General features: G+C 50.6%; 5 protein-coding genes across 5 annotated transcripts; 1 reads left to right on the plus strand and 4 right to left on the minus strand.

The window, feature by feature from the left end:
- Positions 1-1155: 1155 nt before the first annotated feature.
- Positions 1156-2407, minus strand: PFICI_01194 (uncharacterized protein; the record flags this gene model as incomplete). The annotated part of the gene is made up of 3 exons (XM_007829775.1): positions 1156-1257; positions 1316-1392; positions 1444-2407. 3 exons carry the CDS (start codon positions 2405-2407, stop codon positions 1156-1158), a joined length of 1143 nt encoding a protein of 380 aa, XP_007827966.1.
- Positions 2408-5019: 2612 nt separating this feature from the next.
- Positions 5020-6707, plus strand: PFICI_01195 (G2/mitotic-specific cyclin-B; the record flags this gene model as incomplete). Its single annotated transcript, XM_007829776.1, has 4 exons — positions 5020-5028; positions 5141-6373; positions 6425-6563; positions 6616-6707. The coding sequence occupies 4 exons, from the start codon at positions 5020-5022 to the stop codon at positions 6705-6707; spliced, it is 1473 nt and encodes a 490-aa protein (XP_007827967.1).
- A 1444-nt stretch (positions 6708-8151) lies between these two features.
- On the minus strand, positions 8152-8817 carry PFICI_01196 (uncharacterized protein; the record flags this gene model as incomplete). Its single annotated transcript, XM_007829777.1, has 1 exon — positions 8152-8817. The coding sequence occupies one exon, from the start codon at positions 8815-8817 to the stop codon at positions 8152-8154; it is 666 nt and encodes a 221-aa protein (XP_007827968.1).
- Positions 8818-9518: 701 nt separating this feature from the next.
- Positions 9519-11163, minus strand: PFICI_01197 (uncharacterized protein; the record flags this gene model as incomplete). Its single annotated transcript, XM_007829778.1, has 2 exons — positions 9519-10965; positions 11117-11163. The coding sequence occupies 2 exons, from the start codon at positions 11161-11163 to the stop codon at positions 9519-9521; spliced, it is 1494 nt and encodes a 497-aa protein (XP_007827969.1).
- A 2617-nt stretch (positions 11164-13780) lies between these two features.
- On the minus strand, positions 13781-14068 carry PFICI_01198 (uncharacterized protein; the record flags this gene model as incomplete). The annotated part of the gene is made up of 1 exon (XM_007829779.1): positions 13781-14068. The coding sequence occupies one exon, from the start codon at positions 14066-14068 to the stop codon at positions 13781-13783; it is 288 nt and encodes a 95-aa protein (XP_007827970.1).
- Positions 14069-16455: the final 2387 nt, after the last annotated feature.

Genomic DNA, 16455 nt, shown 5'->3' on the forward strand with positions numbered 1-16455 from the left:
AGTTTGTTCTATTTAAGGTCGGAGAGACAAGGAATGACAAAAAGTAGTCTCAAATGTCCATGCTTATTGGCGTGACACCATTGGCTCAAGGATATATATGCCTTTATAGTTCTGTCGACATATATGCAAATAATCGAACATGCGGCAATGATTAATTTCATAGCCAAGGTACAGATAATGAAAGACTTCCCGGGACAGCAGAGGATCATGAAGAACAGTTTCTCTGCTTTCTGGGGACACAGGAAAAGGGGAAGGTTCACTATGGCAGCCAAACGTGGCGTCCGGGGGTGTTGAACCAGCCGAGTTACTTGTCCTTCGAACCATCCCGGGTTCACCTTCACCGTGGCGGGGAAAAGATGTCAGCGCGGTAAGGATCAAGTTGCGTATAGTAATCAGGCGCCTGATATAGCACCCGATATACGGGCCGCCCTGCTTCAAACTACTCGACGCCCGTGACGCCAACTGACTGTCCAGACCTCGAGACAGGACCCCAAGGCCGTGTTGCCCCGCGGCCGCATGGTCGGCGTCGAGCGTCTAGCCCATCACTGGTTGCTGTCCCGCGAGAGCATATTCTGCGTGTGCGGTGCCTGGTGGTACGACAGCAGATGGACGGTCTTGTGGAGAGGTGAGTGTCTCTGGATTACTTTTGTATTGTCGTTGTCAAACTTTACCCCTCGGTGAGGACCCTTGTTGAGGTGAGTAAAATGAGCGAGTCCCATGTTTTGGCCACATAGAGTCAGATGATTCGAGTACGGTAGACGGCACAATAAAAGGTACCAATATTGGCGAAGACGGAAATGGTACATTCGAAGGGATTCGTATCCGTCATGTCGGGACATTGCCGGCATGAAGATGTTGTTGGTGTGTTGTTTCGGTACATTGGCAAACCTAGGTAAGCAAGTAGAAATAGAACGACAAACAAATTTCCGAATAACAACAAAGATGCGAACATTCCAGAAAGCACGTGCCGATGGCAACCCAAGAGGGGATCAACCTGTGACTTGGAATGACGATTGTTTTGTAAGGTGACAAAGACCGCTTCTAGTCTCGTATTATACAGCTGTACATATATATGCCGATCTAGCCGCCGAGACAATGTATTGTACAGATCGATAAAGTACACGTTTGAGTCTATATGAGAGTCGAGCTCTACATTTAACTGTTCTTGCTTCTGCGCTTTCCGTGGTTGCGTACCCGCGGAACGACCACCCACTTGTTGATGTTGCTCTTGGGACGAGTCTTGAAACCACCCTTGGCCTGTAGAAAGAATCAGAACGTGGACTTTATCATCATGATGATATAGGAGAAAGCATACCGGTGTTCGTCCCCATGGAGAGACGGGGTGTCTGTTACTCTTGGATTTACCACGACCACCACCGTGAGGGTGGTCGACTGCAAAGAATCAGTGTTTGGCCAAGTTGAGAAATCATCTTCCAGACATACCTTTGTTCATGGCCACACCACGGACGGTGGGTCGAATGTTGAGCCATCGGCTTCTTCCTGCCTTACCAAGCTGTCGGTATTGGTGGTGGATGTTGCTGGCCACTCCAACGGTCGCACATGCATCTTTGCTACATTTTCTCACTTCACCGCTCTGTAACCTCACAGTGACGTACTTTCCAGTCACAACCTTGACACCGTCGGCTGAAGTCTCCTCGTCCTTGGCCTCCACGATGGCAAAAGTTCCGGCGCTGCGGCAGAAGACGGCGCCGCCCTTGGGGTGCGAGCCGACATTGAAAATTGGGGTACCGACGGGGATCAGGTGCAATGGCAGACAGTTGCCTCGGTGCGCCGTTCTGGCAGCCAGAATACCGGGATCAACAACACCACCCATACTGTCGAGCAAATCTTGCGGGATACCAGATCGGTAGCTCTGTACGATATCTCCAGCTCTTGTGCCATCGGGAGCGATAATGTACGACTTTTTTCCATTTGCTTGATCCGACAAGAGGGCAATGTGCGAACTGCGGTTCGGGTCGTATTCGATGCGCTCGACGAGTTGCGGGCCGGCGTTCCACCGGGCAAAGTCGATCGTCCTTATCCTTCGCTTTGCACCACCTCCGCGATGTCTGACGGTAATCTTTCCGTGGTGATTCCTACCACCCTTGCCCATACCCTTCTTGGGAAAGGTCAATGGCAGGAATGGCCTGCCCTTCCATAGGTGATCGTTGATGGGGCGCTTCAAATGTCTGAGACCACCGGTTCTAGGCGTATATGTGCGCAGAATAGCGGATGACTGCCGACCCTGGCCACCAGGCTTCGCGGTCGGACTCGGTACGGAGGTGTTGGCAGGCTCAATGGTTGTCTGGACGGTCGCATAGCTTCTGCCCAGGAAGGCGGCCGACGAGCATTTGGAGCTGGCCAATGCCCCGTGGGCAGATCTTGAAAACAGCCTTGGTTGCAACATCATGGCATGGCAGGCGTGCCTATGCATCGGCAGCGCAGTAATGGCAGCAGATGCGTAGTGGCCGTGCTTTCGCAAAAAGACGGGGCGATTCGATATCTTCGTCGCCGTCGTCGGTGCTCGAGTTGCGGCGAGATGCCTCGAATGGAGAAATTGTAGCTTCGCAAAGGAGCTAGGGTTCTTCCAGCGCCGAATTTACCACTAAGTAGCTAGGTACGTACTGGGGTGCTTCAGTCCGAGTATGATTTTTGGAAGCACTAAAAATGCGATGTGATTGGCTGGATGCATCGGGAGCGCCAGACTACAAGTAGTATTCCGTACACGTCCTCTCTAAAGTCTACGAAGTACAATTATGGTCGATATTAGAATTCAAAACCATGAACGGCCTTCAATCAACAGACTAGGAACTTTGCAACGTTGGATATAAGAAGGCTGCAGAGCATTAGGCAGGCGCTGATGGTGCGTATTGAATATGACAATTTAAAACAGTGCCAGGATAGAGCTGGTTTTTCAGGCGTTGCCGATATACTTTTCCACAATCAACCAACAAACACGGTTGCAATGAAAAGCCTGCCTAACAAGTCAATGAAAGGCGGCTGCAAGCATCATGACCAAGGACCTAGGTACTAGCACCAGAACCAACAGGCGCGTCTCCCTGTCCGGTCGGACCAAGAGTAAAAAAAAAAAGTCGGACATGTCTTTTCAGAACGCGCTCCCATGTATGTACGAGGAGGTCCGGGCTGTTCCATACCACTATGACATGCAAGACGCGTATCAACAAGCAAAGCGTTTTGTGAAGTGTGCATACTATTTTATAGGGCAGGTACTTTGTATACGAACAAGTGTCATGATACCTCGAGTAGTGATTTTATGTCTACATTATTGTCAGATGCATTGAGTATCCACTTTCAACAGCATAACAATTAGTACAGATTACAACTGTCCTTTTTGTCTTACTCGATGTTCCTGCTTCTTTGTTCTTAATTGATCTCTCTCTAAAGACATGACCTTGGGCTGTCTAAGGGAAGATTGAATTATGGCAACAGTGTCTCACTACTATCCCATTTTCTGGAATACTATGCACCGACTATTGCGTCTTGCCGTGAACCAGCCACAAGTCACGTCTTGAATTGGGCTGACGGAATCCCGGGAAGTTTGCAACAGGAGGGACCGCGACAAGCCATTGGGGAGACCAGAGACAGCCGTTGCCCCTGGCAGCGGCTGTTGACATTCATCAAAGTGGGGTTATAAGCGTGGGCTTGCACTACTGCTATGCACCATGTGCCTAATAATGTAGCTTGTGTAATACCAAGGGGACCGCGTCGAGCTTTTTTTTGAGTTTTTGCTTGCTGCTTCAACGGGCAACCAACTTGAATAGATAATAATTCCCGGTCTTCTTCTCGTGCCCAGGTTTTTGCAAAAAGCTCCCGGCGAACTCAATTGTCTGTCTGTCAACACCCATCTTCTCTCCTACAGCATCATCATCTTTATTTCCATCTATTGCTGCTAGATATTCACTCAGCGTCATTCGATTTGCATTGTCGGCGTCTGTTTTGTGTGTGTTGCGTTGCTGCTGCATAGAATTCAGTCTATTCTATTCCAATATCATTACGAGCGAGACAGCAGAAGAAAACAAAATTCCCAACGACTTCCCGTCCATACAACGAACCTGAACAAAAAAGAGCCTGTGCAGAAATCACGATCCTGTCACGCTCAATCCTTCCCAATTCCGTCACCCAGCGCGACTTGAGACACTACCGTCACGTCGTCACAGCTGCAATTCTGCCCGCAGTCCCGAACAGGGGGCATCGCGCTAGAAGCCCAGCCCGTGGCCTTGAACAAGTACACACACGTGCACACAAATCAGGTAGGCTACCGAGTACCCACTCTTCTTCTTCCTCTGTCTTTCTGCTCCCTCTCTCTGTTTTCTCTACTGGCGCTGGTCACTGCACCAGACCCAAGCCAATTCGCGCTACGCACGCTACCACGGCTTCTTTTCTTTGCCTGGCTCCAGCTCCAGCTCCCTCTCTCTTGAAAATACCCAACCTGTCTGCATATTCCCCCCCGTACATGTAAACAACATACTCCCTCCACCCAACAACATATCTCGTCTCTCTTTGTCTCTTTTTCCAATCTACATATCGATTGCTCGCACCTGCCCTCGAGTATTCTTCACGCCTCTCTTGCATTATCTTGCAACGCGTTGGACAGCTTCAACGGTTCCCGAAAGCTTGTTGACACCAAAGGCTCAAAAGCCACACGCGAAGTCAACCCATCCGCGATACCTTGCAGTACATAACAGGTACGAACCAGTCCTCTATCTGGTCAAGAGTCTCTTGGAGCTTGAGGAACTTGCGGGCTTTCGGACTTGACATCGGGCTTCTGCTTTGGCCCTCTCGAGAGTCTTGTTGCGCGTGTTTGCCTGTTGCGATTTTGCAGATGCTAGCCCCACGCTTCCACATAAATACAGCCCTTGCGAGATCTGCACTCAACAACTCAAGACCACACTTGCAAGTCACAACGAGAGAACCATGACTGACACGATTTTGCATTCCAGTAATTAAGACGCGACTGAATTTGTTTATTGCAAAAATCACGTACAACGAGGAAGAAATATGCCTCCAGTAAGTCATCAATTCTCGACGCGCCGCAGCTTGACCTGTCTACGCTGGTGGCTCCACCATCGTGACTTGCAAGTACGTCTAGCTGTGCATACTGACCCGTCACCTTTTGTAGGGACGCCCTGCTACCAGACGACTCGTCACCAACGAGAATGACGAGAACAGTTCTACGCGTATGACGCGTGCAAAGGCTGCAGCACTTGACGTCGATGTCAATGCACCACCCACAAAGCCAACCCTCCAGTCAAAGAAGCCTGCAACCACAACCGCAGCCAACGGCAGAAGACGGGCTGCTCTGGGCGATGTCACTAATGCTGGAAAGGTCGAGGTCACCGAGGGAAAGAAGGCCGCTACTGCCAAGACTGGCCTTGTCTCCAAGGCTGCTCAGCCCACCGGCGTTCAGAAGCCTCGCGCCACCACAACAAGAACTGCCCTCGCCAGCAAGGAAGCTGCAAAGAAGACTGAAGTGAAGAGAGCTGGCTCCGGCTCCGGTGCCATTGGTGCCTCTTCCACAAAGAGAAAAGTTGCTACCACCACAGTCAAGCAAGACAAGATTGCAGAGGAGGGTGAGCCGGTTCGCAAGAAGGTCCACACTCTGGTGGAGAGTGAAAAGGTTGTTGAAGTCGCCAACGATGAGAACGCCAAGGTAGACTCCGTCACCGAAAAGGTGTCCCAGCCCGAGCCTGCGCCGCAGGAGAAGCACAAGTACCCCCCGGGTGTCAAGGACCTGGACAGCGAGGACCTGGATGACCCGTTGATGGCTGCCGAGTATGCCAACGAGATCTTTGAGTATTTGAGAGACCTGGAGTGCGAGTCGGTGCCCAACCCAGAGTATATGGCACACCAGGACGATTTGGAGTGGAAGACGCGCGGTATCCTCATCGACTGGCTGATTGAGGTCCACACACGTTTCCACCTTCTGCCGGAGACCTTGTTCCTGGCCATCAACATTATCGACCGCTTCCTTTCCGAGAAGGTTGTCCAGCTTGACCGGCTGCAGCTTGTCGGCATCACTGCCATGTTCATCGCGTCCAAGTACGAGGAGGTTCTGTCGCCGCACGTTGCCAACTTTGTACACGTCGCCGATGATGGTTTCTCGGAACAGGAGATTTTGAGTGCCGAGCGTTTCGTCCTTTCTACGCTGGATTTCAACCTCAGCTACCCCAACCCCATGAACTTCCTTCGTCGTATCTCCAAGGCCGACAACTATGACATCCAATCGCGTACCATTGGCAAGTATCTTATGGAGATCAGCCTGGTTGACCACCGATTCATGGCCTATCGCTCCAGTCACATTGCTGCGGCTGCTATGTACTTGTCGCGCATGATCCTAGACCGCGGCCCTTGGGTAAGTTTCACAGATGAGTATAATTTATGCATAAAAGCTAATTTTGACCAGGATGAAACTCTGTCGTACTACGCTGGCTACACGGAAGAGGAGATCGAGCCAGTCTTCCTCCTCATGGTTGATTACCTGGCTCGCCCCGTCATCCACGAGGCCTTCTACAAGAAGTACGCTAGTAAGAAGTTCTTGAAGGGTATGTCTTCTCATCTCCTAGAACAAAACATTCAATACTGACCGACGCACAGCTTCCCTTCTCACTCGGCAATGGGCCAAGAGATGTGCTCCTGAGTTGGGTATCACTGACACGAAGCTCTCCCTGGATGAGCTTGAGCCTTGAGTCTGCCCGAATGGCAAATCTTGCTCAAAGCATAATCAATACCGATGAGAACCTTTATGCCAACGCGTTCCATCGACCCAGGATACCCGGTGGAGCTTTGGATGGTGCTTCACAGTAATCGTTTATGACTTGATAGATGCACGAGAGTCTCATAGCACAGACGGTCGGGCCGTCTTGGTTCAAACCACCCGCTGGGGAAGGGTTTTTCTCAACTTCTCTTGTTGCATTTCTATTTTTTGCAGTCCAGCTGCAACATTTGCCATCTTTTGATGGGCATGGCGTCTCGGCATAGGTGTCTAGGAGTTTACGGAGGGTGGCGTTGTCATGTCTTATTTATTTCGCCCAGATCTCTGCATAGCCAGGTTCGTTGCTACTTCAGGGGATTTGGCATTCTGCCGTCCCTGGAATCCGATTCAACGGAGGTACAATGCCAATCGGATGTTTTAGCGTCTACGTTTCAAACCCGTTGCTAGGTACACGGCTAGTCCAGAGGAAAAGCGTGACATCATGGCTGGATCGGTGCCGTGATCCTTTTGCCTTTTTTGTATGGAGTTGCTAGGGAAAACAGGAACCCGCATGCTGAACGTGTTGGACTATATCATTTTTTACGTATGAGTGGCGGATAAAAGAATGCACGATGAATATACTTCTACGCCGATGACTCTGTTCTGAGAGCGGATTCTCAACCGGTTGCCATAGCAGTGGGTTCGGTGAAAGTTGCCAGATGTGGGTGTCTTGTCTTGTTGGTTGTCTTGACGCGTCGGTCGTGGTAGGTAGTGAGAGTTGAAAGGGTCTCATTGGTTTGATTCACAACAGGCACAGCCGCCGAGACCCGTTGGGAGTCGGAAAGGCTTCCGCGGCGATCCATCTCACTGTGTATCATAACATGGAACGAGATCATTTATGAGGAAAAGTCATAGACACTACTACCAAGCTGTACTTAGTTCAGTGGACATGGTCAATGTCGTCGTCTTATTGGTAGGGAGCAGGCGTATGATCATCAGGTGGACAGCAACGAACGTTGGTGTAGCAACTGCCTGGTGTATAGTGGCCAATGGAGATAAGCACTACTACCTACCAGCTGCAAGGCTCTTTACATGTATGTCTCTCAAGTGCTACGTGATTTATAAAACACGGCCATGGCTACTTTAAAATACGGTGCTCGGGCTTATACGGAACCTAGCAAACTCGCGAGGCTATGCTTTTATGGTCGAAACACGACATGCTGTCAGTTCGGCCATCATCCAAGAAATTGGAGAAAGCATTTCTCCTGGTCCGGGGTCAAAACAACGAGAAGGGCCAGAGATAAGTAGCATGTGAATAGGGTTGATCCGCTCTTTATAGAAAGGAGAGCTTCTGAACTTGGCCACCATTGGCTGGCTACATTGTCTTGGTTGGTACAGTTCTATTATGACGAATACACTGGTGGCAAACTCAAAGCACCCTAAGTCTTGGACAAGTCTAGGCAGTGAACTCCAGCATCAGTCTGATGGCTATTTTGTGTTTCTGCTGGCTCAGAGGCACCTACGGCAGCTTCTTGATCGCTGGTAGGCGAACCTCTTGCTTTGATGTTGTGGCAATTCTCCAGACTTTGAGCCGCTTCCAAGTTGGTCCCATCATCATCTCGGTTGGGAGTATCCGAGTCTTTTGCCTCGGCAGCGTCATCCCCGAATCTGTCTGTATCGTTGGGAGTGACTTCGGAATCAGATGCTCTGGCAATATCACTAGCAGCATCATCCTCGAAACCGGGAGTATCTTGGATCTCGCCTTCCATTGGCTGTATTCTTCCCAAAGACTTGTCACCGCGCGCTGTCTGCGAGTTCTTTTTACTCTTCTTCTTGCCCAGCCCAAGTTTCTTCTTCATGGTGCCCATGAGATACGGGACCGGGTTGCCCGCCTTGGCCTTGGCAATGGCTTCTTTTCTAGTGTCCTTGGCCTTAACTGTAGCCTCCCTTCTTGCCTCCTTGGCTACGATGCCCGCGCGATGAACGGCCTGGCGCTCCGAAGCCATGCGCAGGAAGCTTGAACGGGTCGGTGGAGGGCCGGTTCCGAGGACCAGGTACCAGTAGGCTGGAGAAATGGTGTCACCTTCCCTATTCCCTGACGGCATCCGGACGTTTGTTGTGGTTTATAGCTGAAAAATAAGTCTGGTGATCGATCGGGTGTTTCTGCCTGTGATGCTGACCTCTTTCAAAAGACCTGAGAACAAGAGTGAGATGCGCGTCATACAGAAATCAAATAACAAGTGTGGCGGAGCGTAATGAGGAAACAATTTTTTGTATCAAGGCTATCGAGAGCCAAATCTATGGCTAGATTCCGTTATGGGAACTCTCGTGGTCGATAGAGAGGGAAAGCAGGACAAACGATTTCTTGGGGGTATCATGCGAATTGCAAGAAAACAAATCTTGAAAGAGAACCATCCCCCTCTGACATATAAAACCATACGCAAGAATACAAAGGAGTGACTACTCTGGACTTGGTGATTAATAACCGCCAAAACTCCCGTGTGAATCACTGACCTCCTTCCCATTCTGCTGAGCAGTCAAATGACGGCCTTTCCATCTCAAGTTGAAGGGCAGCGGCTTGTGCGAACCCATTCCATTTCTCTTACCCCTCTTGCCTGGCAGTAATACCATTGCCCTCGCCGCTGTTTCTCAAAAGCAAAAATACAGAACAGAACAGAAAAAATCACGAAAAGGTGAGAACAAAGGCCTGAGAGGGAGAGAAGACTTTCCTCGGGTCCTCCCCATGTACGAGTTTCTCCAGCCAGTGCTACAGAAAGGCCGACTCGCAGCTTCCCCCCACGCTCACTCAAGAATCCATGAGCACAGCAGGTCCAATCGGGGTGCTGATGCGTCGACGGGCAACGTCAACATCAAATGAACCAGAGTAGCGAGGGTGCGTGCGAGTAGAACGATTCACTTGCAGCGTTTCAGGCCGCTCCTGGTTCTGAGCATCGACACCTCTGCGAATGACGACGCGGGACTGGAACGGCTCGGTGGCAGCAGCGGCGGTTGTGGTACCAGTAGCAGCAGCAGCAGCAGTAGTGGTAGTACCAGCGGGCAGTTGGTCGGCAAAAGAGACCTTGCGGCGCTGCTTGACGGGCGTGACGACGTTGTTCTCCAGGCGTGTCTTGACCTTGATCTCATCATCATTGGCGTTGCGGCCGCGACTCTCGGGGAAAATGATATTGTCCATGGTGCTCGACTGTCCGCGCACCGAAACGGCGGACCACTTGTCACTGGCATGGCCATTGATAGAATCAGCAGCATCGCCGCCGTCCTCTCCTCCTCCTCCCTGCAGTCCGCTCATGTCGCCCACAGTGTCGGCAATCGTCATCCAGTCGCCGGCGTCTTCGGTGCCAATGACGGAGTCGCTGACATGACGCTGGATGACAGCGCTGTGGGGGCGAGCAGCAGCAGCGCGGGAAGGCTGATGCTGGTAGTGGTAATGAGCAGTACGAACGGCCGGGGTGGGTGTGGCTAGGGAGACTTGGCTGCTGCTGGCCACGCTGGCGGCTTCTCCCTTATGGCCGCTGCTGCGAACCTCGCGGTGATACAAAAAGCCAAAGTTCTTTTGCTTGGCCTGGCGAGGGAACTGGACGGGCGGGGTGGCCTGGTAGGTGGAAAAGGAAGAGCCAGAATCCTTGGGACGGGGCTGAGAACGAGGGCGGGAAGTATGCTGCCAACTGGGCTCGGGGTCGCCAAAGTCGCGCTCGGTAGATGACTCGAGGATGCTCAAGTTGGTCGTGGCAGCGCTGGTGCTACGTGGACGGTTGACAATGGTGCCCTGGGAGTCAGAACCGCGGGCATACTTGCCAAGGTAGTAGGAAGGGCTGCTCTTGACGGGGGTATCTTCGAAGCGGCGCCAGTCCTTGTCGAGAATGGCCGGGGAGCTCTCAGAAACCTGCGAAGCCGGCAGAGGAGTAGCAACAGGAGCTGGCTCCGAGATAAGAGAAGATACCGTGGAGGACAAGGTGACGGCCAAGGGCATCATGGCGAGGTCGCCACACTCGGCCTCGTTTTCTTTCTCATCACCGTCGCCAGTATCCTTGACGTTGACGACCTTGGCATGGTCGTCAGTCACATCGTCGGGGCGGGTAGGAGCAGGGTCGGGAGATTCCTTCTTTGCTACGCCGTGCTCCGTATGTTTGAAAAAGATGGGCGTTGAGATGTGCAGAGGACGCTCCTCGGACTTGGGCGACTTGGTAACGCGGCGCCAGGTTTCCTTGCAGAAGTCAACGGCACGGCGGCCCGGGCTGCTCAGAAAATCTCATTTAGCTACACCGTTTACCACGACTAATTTTTATCTTCTGAAATGAGTCGAGAATGTTCGACAATATCTTGAAAGAATCCCAAAGGCCCAAGTGGTGATTAAGTCGAGAAGATGAGGGAATCAAGGGTACTCACCTGACAATCATTTTGTCCACCGGAGAAGGGCTCTTGTGATAGGCCATGGCGATTAGTTACGGTAAACTGTTTCAGTTTCGAAAAGGTGAAGCAGCTGGTTGCGAAGAGAGGGCGCCACTGGCAAAAGGCGCAAAAATGCCCTGGGTTCAAGATGTTGCTTGCTCTTCTTTTTGTTGTTGCGCCAAGGTGAATCTGCCACGAAGAGAATATTCCGAGCGCGAACGAAGAATGCCTGGAGTAGCGCTTGATGACAAGAAACACTGCCCACGAAGATAGCGAGCGAAGAAAAGTGTATGTTGCTCAGGCCGCAAGGCGTCTTCGATTGGTTCAAGGTCAGAAGCTCTCCGGAGGCGAATGTGTTTTGTTTGAACACCAAACTTCAAAGTTCCCGCAAGGTGTCGGGGATACGTTGGAAAGAACCAAAGCGTGGGCCAAGAGGCAAGTGGTTCAAACGGACCTGTGGCTCGAAACCTCGCGGCTTGAGAAATATGCGGCCTGGGAAACTGCGGCTTCGAGACGTGTGGCTCGGCATCGTCGGGCGGGGAGGTCTCGATCTAGATGGCGACGACGTGTGAGAAAAAGGCGATGAGATATCTGTGGCGTCGACGCCGACGATGTGGGTGAGGACTCGTGAGGGAGACGGTACTATATAGGGCTAAGCATGATAACAGTTTCTTTCGTCCGGTTCATCACTAGCTAGTATAAAGAGTGACAAGGCGGATTTCGTCCTGTGTCTGACTCGCCAATATCATATATTCATGATGAAATTGTGTAGCTATCTGTGAAAAGAGTTCTATCCGTTTCTGGTCATATTCGTCATCTTGGAGGAGAGCACAGCTTACTAGCACTATTCACTAGGTCCGGCCTGTTGGACTTGATTGGAACAACGACTACAGACTGGAAGATCCCAAAGAGATTGTCGAGATATTGGCTATATGACACGGTGATGCTACACAAAGATGTGGTCAGGGCACCGTACGCTTGGTCTCACATCTCTTCACGGACATCTTTACTTTCAAGCCTTGGGACAGACCAGACCAAAGTTACACCCAAGTGTATACAATCAAGAGAGTTGGTGAATAATGAAGATGGTCCAGTCGTCTGTCTGGAAACCTAGGTTTCCTCGAAAGCTTGGAATAGACATGACCATGAACTATTGTTCGCACATTGACATGATACAAAGCATTTTTTGCTGCATACCACAAAAGAAAGTATCATTCATTAACTTGACTCGTAAGAAAGAGTCTGTCCATTATCCTATTCCGGGCGGATGTATTCTCATCTACGACTTGCTTATAAGTATGGTAGCCACCTCAGAGGATCAGTCTACCACGGTGCAAAATACAATCTTTGTGCTATGGCTTATATATATATATATATATTCTCCATTGCTAACCAATCAATCAGAAGAGGACGTCAAATGCCACCAAAGTATCGTAAAGGCAGACACAAGGAATCGTTCATGTATCAGCGCTGAATCAGGATAAATCCATCACTCATCATTACAAGATGCTTATCAGTGTTCCTTTTTAAGTTCATATCCAGAGCGGTGCCAAGAGAGTATACTTGGATCCCGAGTCCCGGGTCCGATGAAAATTAAGGTATATATAAGGTGTAGAACATTTTGCTCAACGGGTGTGAGGGAGACGCAATGGTGTCAGGGGCAACCGTGCCATGACAGAGTGGTTTTTTTTTTCATGAGACTTTTTTTTCTTTCTTTCTCTCTCTCTTCAACATTATGCATAGTGAGCATGCGGCCTCCTCTGCCTGCCCCAACGGTCAAGGGTAAGGGGTTGAAAATAAGGTTTGATTCACTCGAGACCCTGTGCAGCTGGAAAGCGAAAATTACAGTGATCGACCACAGAGAAAATAAAACTCAAAGTATTGTTTGTTTACTTCTGCATATCATTAAGTCACCATCTTGATGTGGGTTTCTTCTTTTCCCCCCTTGGTCCTGCAGTGATACCAGGATCCATGTCACAAGGGTCGTTCAAGTTGCACTGGCAGGGGATGAGTTCAAATCAGGATCGGGGAGCTGATGTGACACGACAGGATGGGCAGAAATATCGATAGATCATCGTAAATGACAAGTGACAAGAAGCAAGTATAGAGCAATAGTAGGTAACGGAATATTTTCTTTTTTTATTTGTTGTTTACCGTCTTCCAAAAATAGTCAAAACCTAGACAAAGTCTATGAGTAGGCGGATTTCCCAAGCGCTGCTGTATTCCAGCAGCGCAAACTCCATTGAGCGCCAATGAACCTGTGCGTTTCCCATTTCCGTTCGTGTCACACATTTCTTTTCTTCAGAGCAACAAGTTCGTGCCTGATGACATTGCAATCGTCATCGTGGTCAATAATCCCGAACAATTGTTGCCAAATAATCAAGATCCCAAAATAAGTCCCGTCACGTCGTGTCCCATTCGCCAGTCGTGGGGGGTAATGAGTACGACCAGTCCAGGGCCGCCCGTGAAACACAAGTGCAGGTGTCCCTAAGTAGTTGTCATGAGCAACCGAAGTGCTCATGGTCATGAATCGAATGTTGTAATTTGTGCCGAGAGCGGTCGTGCCTTGCTTAGAAGGCCGAGCCAGCAAAAGTCTCCGGCGGTGATGATGTCGCGAGGCATGTCAAGCCTCACGACGAGCATCGACGAGCGCAGGTTTGCTTAAAAGGAACCCATGCGTTCCTCGAGTCCACCCCAGTAGACGACGGGTCTTGGCTCCAGGACGCTAAGCTCTGAGCCGAAGCTCCTCCTCTCGGCCTCCATCTCCATGAAGGAGGGCTGGCGGGACAGGACGCTGTTGATGGTCTCGGCAGGTGACGAACCGTTGGAGGCAAACGAGTTCCGTGAGCTGGTGCTGCGGGACGAAGCTGATGAGGCTCGGCGGAAGGATGTGCGCAGGCCAGAAGGCGAGAAGCGGGAGCGAATGGAGTTGAAACGTGAGGTCTGCATTTTGAATACTAATCTTTTTCTTGCTAGAATCTTTCCAAGGATGCTCGGAGCTATCGAGGCTGATTTTGCTTGGAAGAGATAGAGAGAGAGCGAGAGAGAGATAGTCAAGATATTGATGTGAATTTGGACTGGAAAGAGTTGAGTGCCAAATGAGGTGATAAGAGTTGCCGTGGTGATGTCGGTACTCTTCGGTGGTTGATTTGAGATTAAGGTTGTGTGTGTATAGAAATAGGCTCAGCCTGTGATTTTTTTTCTGTTTGCGAGAAAGGAAGAAGCGAACGGCCAAGATCCGGGAAATCGGGTCTCGAGTGGTTGAAGTAGTAGCAGTAAAGATAGGACGTCGTCTACCAATCACAGGGAGCACGATCAATGTGTAAGACAAGACACGTGAGGATTGACTTGAGGTTTGTTGGTCGAGGGAGGAGAAGAAGTTTTGATGGAAGCTGGGACACTACGCAGAGGGTCTGAGAAGTAGGAAGAAAACCAAAGCAAGTGTGACCGAGACCGAGACCAGGAAGGACTATTATAAGGACAAGATAGTAGTAGTAGTAGTAGTAGTAGTAGTAGTAGTAGTAGTAGTAGTAGTAGTCGTATCTACGTACTACAACAATCTAGACTGGGGGGTGGGAAGGCGGAGACACGAAAAGATGGGAAAGAAAATAGAACGTGCATCGATAGTCTTAGTGGGAGATCCTAAAAAGACGTCTGATGCCGGGGGGTGTGTGTGAGAGAGAGGTACGTACATTAGTTACAAGGTACAGCAGTTAGTTGAGGTCTGGCCGGCCGGTATTGATGGGGCGATAGTCGCGTTCGAGGGCGCAGCACAAAGCACAAGCACAAGCACAAGCACAACAGCCAGGCAAGCCAGGCAGGCCAGTTGGCTAGCTAAAAAAGAAGCCGGAGCCAGGGGAAGAGAAAGGGAAAGCCAAGCAACCAAGTCGGAATGCTTGCATCTAGTGTGAGTTGTAGTGGTCAGTACTATCATGCTTGTTCGCATACTCGACTCGAGTCCCAAGCAGAGACACTTGTCCGGCTTTGTGATGCTGCTGCTGCTGCCAGGCTGCTTGTCTCCCCTTCCGCCACCAAGGGGTGTGGATCATACACACTACGCCGGTTCATGCATCATCAGCATAATGATGGGCGACCAAGAAGGGAAGAAGAAACCCACATCCTGTGGCTGGATCGGGGGTGGTGATGGATGGCATGGGGGGTGGTTTTCCTTTCTTTCTCTTGTTCGCTCGGGCTAATGCAAGGTCTATGGGACGAACTGTGATCGAGGATTGATCTTCATGTTCCATGCCCGGTTGTTGTAATTCTGCCAATTCATTGTAGTCTCCCATCTGGTGCTGGCTAGGTATCAGGATTCTCATGAAGCAGGTCATGGCCAAACGCCACGAGCAGACGTGGACAGACAGGCGGGCCTGTGACGGGAATTCCCTTTTGATCAGTGATTGCCGGTGCTAAAAATTGACTCGATGAACAAGAGCAAGAGCAATGACGAAGCAAAAAAAGACATGACGCTTGTCGACGACACTACTACTATTGTGTACGATGTACCTGTGTACGTATGTGTGTGTATGTAAGCCTCGCCCGCAGCAGAAGAGGGAAGGGGACCGATAAAAAAAAAAGCTGTGCAGCTTATGCATTGGAGACGGACAGAAATGAAGATGTTTCGGGTCGCAAAAGAGGTTACGAAACAGGAAGAGTGCGCCCCCCCCCCTAGAGTGCGTCGACCCCAACCCTACTTACCAGCTACCTACCTTACCCACCATTGACCAACGATCGGTGTCTTGTGTCAAGTCTGTAGCAGAGACGATCTTGGCCGAGGTGATAGACAAGTCATAGACTGGTGTACTGTATGTAGGTAGGTCTTTCGCTTGCGAGGTTTGTGTCTTTCTTCCTTCCCAAACCCCAGGATCTAATGTAGTCTGAGCACACTGTTTTACCACTGCTGGGTTGATACGAAACATCTTGTTGTGCTGATTCTTCTGCTCTTCTCTTCTTCTTTTGCTGCAAAGCAACCTCGTCCGATGGAGGGTGTGTTTGAGATGATTTCCATGCTCGGCAACTCGTTTGTGCCCTCTGCAAAGCGGAAACAGGAGGATGTCCAGGGAACCCCCCAGTCTCCCCTGGTGGACATGATGCTGATTCGGTCATGTATGATCGGCAGCGGGGGTGTCCACCGTTTCCAGGGGCTTCCTGCTTAGCGGACGGGTGGGCTGCCGGGGGGTTACACTGTACCTGAGTCTGCATCAGCAGCATAGAACAGCAGCACTGCTTGATCGGTAATCCCTGACTTTTTAGCCAACACAGGGCTCTGCAATTCTGCTTGCTCGCTGGGCGTTGGGTGCTGGGCAGGGCTATGGCCGGGGCTCTCTCTCTCTCTC

The sequence above is a fragment of the Pestalotiopsis fici genome (assembly GCF_000516985.1).
Source record: "Pestalotiopsis fici W106-1 unplaced genomic scaffold PFICI_Scf_1, whole genome shotgun sequence".
NCBI classification, from domain to species: domain Eukaryota; kingdom Fungi; phylum Ascomycota; class Sordariomycetes; order Amphisphaeriales; family Sporocadaceae; genus Pestalotiopsis; species Pestalotiopsis fici.